We start from the raw sequence: 10330 nt of genomic DNA, 5'->3' as shown, positions 1-10330 counted from the left end.
TTGTTATTCCTTTTTCTTGTCGACTTGACTAAACATGGCACAGAGAAAGAGGAAGGAAGACAGAATGACAGGGGATGGTGTTAGTACTAAGGACACACAGAAAGGGAAGCGGAAGAATCCTACAAATTCTGCTAGTACTGATGGTGCAATAGAAGGTCAAAGTCCAGCGAAAAATTGCACAAACGGGGTATCTCGTGCTACAGGAGTTGCAGAACAAGCAAAACAGAAACCAATAGCTGCCACCAAACAAGCAGAGACAGCCCTAGTTGTTGCAACTCCTTCCACAGTACCACCAGCTGCATGAGTTACTCGTTCGTCAACTCAGCTAGCAGCACGTTCCCAAGCTCCCTTGCCACCTGACACTACTTCTGAAGCACTCTTGACACAAGACGAGTTGGCAAGATCAGATGAACTTTGCAAGCTTCAACAGCAAGAAGGTAGTTGCTGGAGTCAAGTTACAGTCGCATGCTTCTTTATATGTAGTCTCACAGTTTGATGTACACTAACACTTCCTATGTTCATTGTTGGACTAGCACCTAGGCGCAAGAGGAAACAAACATCAGGGATAATGTTTGATATGTTAACTAAATCTGGAGGAGGAAGAATGGAGATCCATTTTGAGGGAGGTTTAAAAAGGCCACATGATGCTACAGAGTCAGCCAAGTTAGTATCAGAGGCAGCGGTTGCCGTTAGGTGTCATGTACGTATCCTCCAACATGGATTCAGTACAGGAATGAGAAAGATGAAACCCAGTTCAACACCTTCCTCGACCATTTATCTGTAAGTATGGTTATGTATGGAAACTAGTAATATCGTCTTGCTCTGTCCCATACTTTCTAGGTTGCTGATAATGAGACTCCCATAATTTTCAACAGATGAGGTTCAAGTTGGATAGCCAAGATGATGCAACCAGACAAGCTTGCACCCATGTTTTCAAGTCTGCTCTGCGACAGTATCGGTATAACTTGAGGAAAACTCACTTTGAAGGCAAGGCTAACAGTGAACTTGCCCAAACATCTCCAGTGGAAAATATATCGGATGAAGACTAGAGAGGCCTTGTTAAACACTGGTCTGATCCAAAGTATCAGGTACATTATATATATGTGATCAGATCACATGTTGAAGTCCTATTTACACATGTGCCACACAAATCTATCTTCTTGTAGGTGAACTGTTCAAAGAACAAGGCCAACCGTACGAAAGTGAAATTCCAACAGACGACAGGATCTCGTAGCTATATTGCACACTGTGAGGCTCTTGTAATTAGCTATTGTTTCACTCTTTTCGTTGTACCATATTATCAGATCTATATTGACTTGTTCCAAATGCAGAGGAAAGCCCGCAAGGACTAAAAATTACCTGAACCAAATGCTATGGAAATCTTCAAGGACTGTCACACCAGCAAGACGAAGGGCATAACCACACCAGTCAAAGCCGCTGTTGTAAGTCCTTAATCCTCATGCCTTTTAACTACTACTTACTCTGACTTGTGCATTGAACTGCATGGTTTGCAGCCAATGTCTATTACTCTTTTCAATTTTATACACAATTGTCTTAGCGTATCATTGCACCTTACAAGGTTTAAAAGAGAGGAGTGATGTTCCTTTGATCTTGACATGTAATCTAGTTCCATGCTGGACTTTCCCACACAACGTTACAATTGCCTGTTTGTCTGTTCTCAGTTGTTTTGTGATATGAATGATGTCATACTATGCTTACCGTATTATAAACTTTGTCTCTTTATCCTTAGTTGTCAATACAATGTGAAGAAATAGACAATACATTAGCCATGGTACATGGTCATATGTTTGGAACCTGGTTTTATTATGTACTTTGCAGTAAAATACAACTAATATTTTACACGGGTTCACCAGAATAAGTTCTGTATATAGACCAAAGCTATTTTGTTTGGTTTTGCTGCCTCCTTAATATCTTCTGTTCTGGTACTACTAATGTAAAAACTCAACTTTTCAGCAAGCTATGGAAAAAATGGTGGAACCGCCACCTTCTGAAGGTGACGAGGCAACTATAACCGCAATGTCACCTCTTGCTGCAGTGGGTCAGTACCTGTCCACTAACAGTGCCAAAAGCACGTTCCTGCGTAATACTAGGTTGGTTGTTAAGGCAATCTCGTCCAAACTGCCTCATGATCAAGATATGCAAGCTCAAAACAATGTTATATCTGCGCTGCAGACACAAGTCCATTCCCTAACAGAGACCCTTTGTGAAACAAGGACAAACATTGTTCGATGCCGTCAAGATATGCATGGTTTTGAAACCAGACTATCAGACATTTGCTATGTTGTTCAGGAGCCTAGGAGAAATGAAGGCGAAGGTTATGGTTCTCCATCAAACAATACAGCATGAAAACGTAATAGTCAGGTCAAATGAACTGAGCTTCTGAACTTCTGGTGGTGCATTTATCTGCCAGACTGTTAACTTTTATGCCAACCTTCCTTTTGTTTTAAGGTTGTAATTTGTTTTGTTGCCATACAAAATTTGTTCTTAACGTGCAGCCACCGGCTGAAGAAAACTGCAAGCCATTTTTGTAGTGTAGGGTGTTCCCTATATTTGCACCGGTGGTGAGCTTTGATGCCCAGTGGATGTAATCTGTGCACTAGCCTTAATATCCTAGCGTTAGTTTCAGGCTTATTTATTTCCTAGTCTTCTTTTTCCCTGGTTTGCTAGTGGCCGCAACAACCATGGGCCATATACGCACCGTGGTAACCTTGACCCTGCTACAGGCCGTAGGATCCATGGGCCTCCTATGGCCCGTCGGATAAATGGGCCTCCAACGGGATGTAGAATCGGTGGGCCTCGGGCCGTTGGATAAATGGGTCCACATGGGTAATTGGTATCGGGCCAGCACGGTGACGAGCCGTTAACAGGCGGGAAGACAGCAAAGGCTTAATTCTATCGCAGGAATAACGGGTAGTTAATGGGCCAGAATATAGGACGGGTTGGAAACGGCACAACGGGTTAATAGGCCACAAATGGGCCGATTCTAGCCACGGGCCGAATTTGGCCAATTAGTGGAACAGGCCAGTAACGGGCCGGAAGTAATCGAGGGTCGGAAAGGAGCCCAAGAACGTATGGGCCGTCAGTAGGCCGAAAGCTAACACAGGCTGGAAACGGGCCATGTGAATCGTGGGCCGTTAATGGGTACAAAGAAATTTACTGTACATTATGGGCTAGAGTCACCGTGGGCCACTAAAGGGCCTAAAGATACAAAAGGCCTCATATGTGCCGAAAGACGTTGTGGGCCATACATGGGCTGAAAGTGAAATGGGCTATTGTTATATTCGACAGCCCACATGACGCTGTTGGGCCGATTTCGGGAAGGCCCTAACGGGCCGTGAGTTACCGGGCCGTAAAATGGGCTATTTGCGAACAGACCATTAATAGGCTTTTCAGAGGCCGGCCTGCTAACTGTTGACCAAGTCAAAGGGGTCGGCCTTTGTAAGCTAAATGGGCCAGTGGTGGGCCGTCGCACGTGTTGACATATCATAGGCTCCTATCTGACCCAATGACGAGCTGATATGTGTTTCCTTCGGCCAATGAGAATTTTACACGTGGAAAATCGCCATTGGTCCGAGATGTTAATGGGTTATGGGATCCAAAACCGGACCCGATAGCTTAATGGCGACCCATTACGGTGGATGCCACGTGTCGGTCATCCTTGACGAAAGCACTTCTATGACGCGCGATTTATCGTCATGGAAGTGGACACTTCCGTGATGATAATTTTGGTAATGTCATGGGACACTTCTACGACAACACAGGTATGACTATCTTGATTCTGTCATAAAATCGTCATGGATGTACATACATGATAGAAAAGGTGACCTACTGCGACAAACACGTATCATCACGGAAGTGTATTTTTTTTGTAGTGCAAGTTCTTCCCCCATATCTAGGAGATATGGAGGGATTGAGTGATATTCTTGTGCGAATCTCAAAGAGAGACGGAGGCCTTGAAATCCAAGAGGATTCTTCTCTAACTATGAGATCTTGATCCTCTAGGAGGATATAGATTGAGAAAACCTCCCTCAAGTTCTTAGTTTATGCTTTGTAACCCTAAAAAGTGCTAGAGATACAATTTATATAGTCTAGGTATGAAAGGGTCGTCGAGGGAGAGAGATACACGACCTTTCTAGCCAAATCTCCAAGCAAGAAGTTGGTCGGACAATCTGGCTAGATCTGGTCGAACATTCTGGCGGCTAATGCTAGCTTGGCTTCGGCCTAGCGCAGGAGTCGGTCTGTGGACGTCGTTTAGGGGCCGGATAGTCCAACAAAGTTGCCAGACAAAGTGTCAAATGTCTGGGGCTTTGTACGGCTAGGGTTTTTTGCTCTCCCGTGTCCAAAAAATGACCCCGGACAAACCGCCAGGCATTGTCCGGACTGCTTGGGTAGCCAGGCAATCTGTTGGATAGTCCGACAAACTATCAATAGTCGCATTTCCTCCTATACTTCTTCTCCCCTTCCAAGCCTTTACCCTCCACCCTTGCTTCTCCATGCTTAATGCCTTCATACCCTGAGCATGCATAAGGTCTCAGAATGAGGTAGTAACCACGTCTCACATGTGTGCATAGAGAGTTCAAAGAGAGAAATGAAGTCACCTCAATTAAAATGGCATGTGTGCGAGCTATTGTCGTCGGCCCTCTTGGGGATTGTGGTGTTGATGAAGAGTTCATGGTGATGTCTATGGGAGCCTCCACATCGGTGTCTTGGCCTCTCCTTTAATATATGAATTATGTGTATTCCAAAAAAATGTCTGCTCTCATCCACGGCAGGGCTAATGCAACAAATAATGCGATAACCATGCACACACAAATCAACAATGAACTAGTGGCTGCCCACCACTCTGGAGAAGAAGCCAAATTGATATGGGAGGATAAGACCCGGTATACTCTCACATACATGAGGAAGTCTACATGTTGATGAGTGATATTTTTATACTCATTCACCCTTTGTTTGAATCAATATATCTCATTCAAACTGAGATATTCACTTTGATATTGCTACTAATGGCTAACAAATGCAAAGGATTCCATAAATCCTCTCTCTTTGATGTATTTCCACAAGGAACGGGCTAAAAAGGGAAGAAATCACGTGTGAACATGGAAATGAGTGGAAAAGGAGATAGAAGAAGTCGGGAGGAGGCGCACCAGAGAAGACAACACAAAAGAGGACGTTCCATACGATCGCGAGTGCTCGTATGAGCGGTTGTATGGCGTCGATTCCGAGGCTCCCCGTCCACCTGAACAACTTTTATAAAGGGGATCACGTCGAAATGTCAACAGAACATGAGTGAGCGAAGCCAGAACAGAGCCATCTGCATCCCCTCTCATCAACTCTAGTTGCCGTCGTTTCCATCTCCATAGCCACCATCACCACCATAGTGCTTCCTCTCTAGGTCATACTTGTAATCGTGCATCACACAAGACATCCATTGTAAGACATATTATCAATCAATTGATCTTCAAGATGTGTTCTTCAATGTGTTCTTCATGCGATCTAATCTTCATGTGTGAGTAGTTCGGTAAGGTATGGGCTGAGGAATAGGCCTTGCAACCCTCTGTATTTGTTGCGGGGATCAATGAAAGTGCTTTGAATAAACGCCCCGTATGTGTGAAATAAAATTGTTATGTAGATGTCTCTTGTCTTGTCCGTGTTCTTCATCGCTGCACGTACTCAGAATCATGGAGAGCGAGCCACTGAGAGGCTAAGGGCAGGGAGAACGTGAAGTGTTATTGTGAACACCAATGCAGAAGGGTTTAGTACGGTAACACGGATCCAATCCTTGGGGATTCATGAGGTGTAGTCATTAAACGCCTAAAGCTCTTATTTGATTATTATAATCTTAATTATTGAGGCAACCCCGCGCGACGGATAGGGCCTTCGGTTGGACAATTGATTCTTGATCCAGGACTCGCGTCGGTCAAGATGTTATTTGGACACATCCCCCACTTCGGTCGTAACAATCACATCTTGAGGGGTGACTTACAACGCACAAATTAATATTATATTTGGTCCCAACACAAATACATTGTTGTAAGCATTAAGACCTCATACCCGTGCCTATTTTTATCATAAGTGTTTCATCATAATTAGCTTGATCGATCCGGTCAAAAGCTAGAATTATTTCCTTGACAAAAGCTTGCTAGAGACCATCGCTTCAAGGGAACCTTCCTCTCGCGGGTTCAATAACCCAAAGTCACCTATTTGGGGAAATAGGTGTGGGTATTTTTTGTTTCGTTACGGGATCACTATAAAAAGTATCACATGCCATATGAAAAAAATGTGTCATTTGCTAAGCTCCGCATGTCGATAGTCAATCTCGTTGGTCAGACGTCACAAGGCCAATACCCAAATCCATGAAACTACGGGACCACCATCCCATTCCTCAGCATGTGGTCGTCCATGCGCAGCCCGATTGTGCTACCTTTCGGGCCACCTCCTCGACATACCATTGCGCGTCCTCGAGTTACGACACCGCACAACCCAGTTGCTCATAACCCAATTTGCATGGGATAACTGTTTACAAACCCGTCAATGTCAGGAGAAAGAAGACTTGTAGTTCGAGATTATCTAACATGCCATGCCAAAAGGCTAGCCCACCCTGTAAAAAAAATCAAACTATGGTTGTACTCCCTCCATTCATAAATCTGCTTAGCTCATAAGTTGGCGGCGAGGCTAGGGTGTCCATATTTCCCGCCCTAGTATGCAATTGGACACCGCCAACTGACCGCCACACATGTTTGCCACTTGAGCTCCTCACCCCCTCCAGCATTGGCGCTTACGCCTGTCGTAAGACCTACCGACCGACATTGCCCCTAACCATCATTTCCCGCCACCCGCGTCGATGCCATGCCAACTCACTGCATAGCCATGTCCTAGTCGTTGTCGTTGATGGTCTGTCCCCACCTCCCCCAACGTTCCCTCCAAACTCCTTCCTTCGCAAGCTCTTATGCATCCCTAACCCTAACTTAGTTATATCCGCTTCATCGCCGGTGCCTCCACCCCCCTCGCTTGTTTCCACCGCCAACATCGTGGTCGACCGCGTCTCCGAGCTCGGTTGGCCAGGCCTACAATACATGGGAGGGTACCCACAAGCAGTCAGTTTAGTTTTTTTAGGGATAGCCAGCCAGCTCAGCAAGTTTTTTTTGAGGGAGCCAGCTCAGCCAACTTTTTTTAGAAACACCTGCAACTTTATTCATACTCATACAAATTACAGGTACACTGATTTAGACCTAACATCCAAGAAAAATACGAAGTAACTCATATGACTAAGAATTATAATGAAATCTTTTATAAACACCTTCTTCGCGGTATCAATCCCCGCTTCGAAGAAATACTTCAGAGACTTCGATAAAGAGGCTGCAATTAGACTGGAGCAACGATATTGTCATTCTTTCACCCGCACGAACATTACCAATAATGGTTTTTGAAAGCGCCTTGAGTCGCCCATCCAAAAAGATGGGAAGCCTTAATCGATGAACGTACTTGGACCGAGGATGATCCCCTAGAAGTGCAGGCCGCCGAATCACAATATCTTCACCATGGTGTCGATGAAAGATTTCAACTCCACAAAGAACCAAACCAAGAAAAAAGTTTGACACACCAACATAAACTCATTAGATCCGAATAATCGGATCTGTTAGGACAGAAAACTCTCTAACCTTATGGCTCTGCCAAAAAATAAGAGTAAATTTTATTCTCACACGATAATCACTAGACGATGACGGAGAATATAAAGTTCTTGAAGATGAAAGGTCGCCCACCTCTCAACGCCAAAATTTGCGCCGGGCTGCTCCTACTCGGAGCGAAGGCCTTCTTTGGTTTGGAGGAATTTTATAGGATATATTTTTTATAGGAATTTTTCCTTTAGAGCCCTTTGGTTCAGAGAAATGGATTACTATTCCTACATATGATTGATTCATATCCTCCACATTCCAAAGAAAAATAAACATGAGCCTATACACAATGGAAAAATTTCTATGATGCGAATCAAATGACATATCTTTTCCTATACTCATAAAATTTGTGATACATGTCATCTTATTTTCTACTCCTCCCGTTCCTAAATATAAGTCTTTGTAGAGATTTCACTATGGACTACATACGAAGCAAAATGTCTGAATCTATACTCTAAAATGCATCTACATACATTCGTATGTGATTCATAGTGAAACTCTACAAAGACTTATATTTAGGAACGGAGGGAGTATAAGTTTTTTATTCTTATGATAATCCAAAGAGGCCGAAATCTTGGAACCCTTTGCGAGCGTGGAGAGCCGGTCCAGTTTCTCTCGGCCCAGTGCCCAGGTTTCCACCGATCGCAACCGATGACCACCCCCCAACGCGGCCACTCCACGCCCACACGTCGCATTCTCCCCCTTTCGTTGTCCTTCCCCGTCCCCATTCCCTCCGCTCCCCAGTCCGCAGCAGTTCCGCACCGACGCCCTCCTCACCCTCCCCAAAGCCCTAACCGCTCGCCCGCTCCGCCGCCATGAGGTCCAAGGCCAACGGAGACACCGCGTAAGTCACCCGCTCCCGCTCCCCCGCCCCCTCTTCCGGCGCGGTTAACGTTCATGGCTCTCGGTCGTACCGACTAACCTGGTCTCCGTTTCCGCTGATTCCGTGGTGGTGCGGTTGCAGGTTCAAGGCCTCCGGCAAGAACAAGACGGCCACCGGCGGCGTCGCCAAGCCGAAGCGCGCCCCCACCCCTTTCTTCGCTTTCCTGTAAGCCCTCCCTCCCCGCCTCCTCCCCCAGATCTATTCCTCTCCGTACTCTAATAATTTTCGAAACTTCGGCGGCAGGGCTGAGTTCAGGCCACAGTACATGGAGAAGCACCCCGAGGCAAAGGGCGTCGCGGCCGTGAGTCTCCCACCCTTCTGCCAGTTTGCTTCTAGGGTTTTGCTTTTAGGGTTTTGCATCTAGGGTTTCGTTTCCATGGCCCATGGCTCATAAGCGTGTGCATGTGCTGCTTGTTTATTTTTCCTTCTAGGTTACCAAGGCGGCCGGGGAGAAGTGGCGCAGCATGTCGGATGAGGTTTGTCTGGTTTTTGCACTGCTTATGCAATTTATATTTGTGGAAAGTTGCTCCTGTGCCGTTATACTTGCCACATCTTGCCAAAATACTACTAGGTTGTCGTACCTGTTGCGTTAAACAACTAATTTGCAGTCCGTTGCCCCAAGATGATAACACAGCGAGTCTCCGTTACAATGTCAGTGTGTCGGAATATGGATGATGTTTATATGATTTTTGCAGTGCTTGTGTAATTAATAATGTTGGTGGATACCTGTGCAGTGCTGTTATATTTGCCGCTTACCAAAATAACACCCAAGCTGTGCTCTATTACCCTTAACTGAACGCCGTCAGTCTCCGTTACAATGTTCTGGCTTTCTAAAATATTTCGCTCAAGGTTAGCAAAGGGAAAACGGAAATATGTTACCCCTTATCTGCCACTGTCTTGCTGAGCTGTTTAATAAGTTTAGCGTCTGTTTGGTGAAGGAAAGATGAATTGTTTGATGCTAACTGGTTAATGCATGCCTTGTTTAGGAGAAGGCAAAGTATGGCGGCAAGAAGGCAGATGCCCCAGCAAGCAAGGTGGTGAACAAGAAGGTAGTGTTATCGCTGCCAAGAATCTTGTGACGTAAAGCTTATACTGCTATGCATTTAAGTAATATCAGTTTTGGGGTAATAATGTTGTTTTCCATTTTTATCAGGAGAGCACCAGCTCCAAGAAGGCCAAGACTGACGCTGACGAAGAAGGTTCTGACGTTGAGGATGATGCCGAGGTATATAAAATTTATGCATCGCTTTAGGTGGCATACATTGCAGTGCTGATGGAATTTACTTCTTGTTACTAACATATGTTTGGTTGTCTTATCGCAGGAGGACGAGGAGTAAATAGTAGATGAGGGAACAGCAGCGGTGCAAATCAGCGTTTGCTGCTTAGGGTTTAGCTTGCCATGTCGATGTCCGGATTATGTAATGTTATGTAAGGAGAATGTTTAGATGCGTGCTCCTGGGCTGTGGCATGCTGGAGATGTCTCTGTTTGACTAGTAGCGAAGAAAAGCTTAAAACCCTTACTGCTTTTCTTTCGTGGACCTCCACAGCATGTGGAAACAGTTATTATGCTTGCTTTTATCTACTGATCTGATGACTAGCCTGCTGTTGGCTTGCTATTAATTGCTTTATGTCTTGTGTTCGCCTTTCACTTTCTTATTGCTTCTCATTTTCCTGCTGCACTTGCTCTCGAGTTTTGTGCAGCAATTTTTTAATATTTATTAAGGTTGTGCCCAATTGATTTCTCCTCTGT

General features: G+C 45.1%; 1 protein-coding gene across 2 annotated transcripts; it reads left to right on the top strand.

The window, feature by feature from the left end:
• Positions 1-8333: 8333 nt before the first annotated feature.
• Positions 8334-10213, top strand: LOC123054164 (DNA-binding protein MNB1B). 2 transcript variants are annotated; one of them, XM_044477867.1, is made up of 7 exons: positions 8335-8541; positions 8662-8745; positions 8824-8881; positions 9012-9056; positions 9567-9629; positions 9734-9805; positions 9903-10213. In XM_044477867.1, the coding sequence occupies exons 1-7, from the start codon at positions 8513-8515 to the stop codon at positions 9915-9917; spliced, it is 366 nt and encodes a 121-aa protein (XP_044333802.1). In that variant the 5' UTR covers positions 8335-8512; the 3' UTR covers positions 9918-10213. The 2 variants fall into 2 exon arrangements, 1 of the variants encoding a protein (XP_044333802.1); XR_006426061.1 differs by lacking the exons at positions 9734-9805; positions 9903-10213 and having other exon boundaries at positions 8334-8541; positions 9012-9231; positions 9315-9585.
• Positions 10214-10330: the final 117 nt, after the last annotated feature.

This window comes from Triticum aestivum, chromosome 2D (assembly GCF_018294505.1).
Source record: "Triticum aestivum cultivar Chinese Spring chromosome 2D, IWGSC CS RefSeq v2.1, whole genome shotgun sequence".
In the NCBI taxonomy this organism is placed as follows: domain Eukaryota; kingdom Viridiplantae; phylum Streptophyta; class Magnoliopsida; order Poales; family Poaceae; genus Triticum; species Triticum aestivum.
This window is presented reverse-complemented; position numbering and strand designations above follow the sequence as displayed.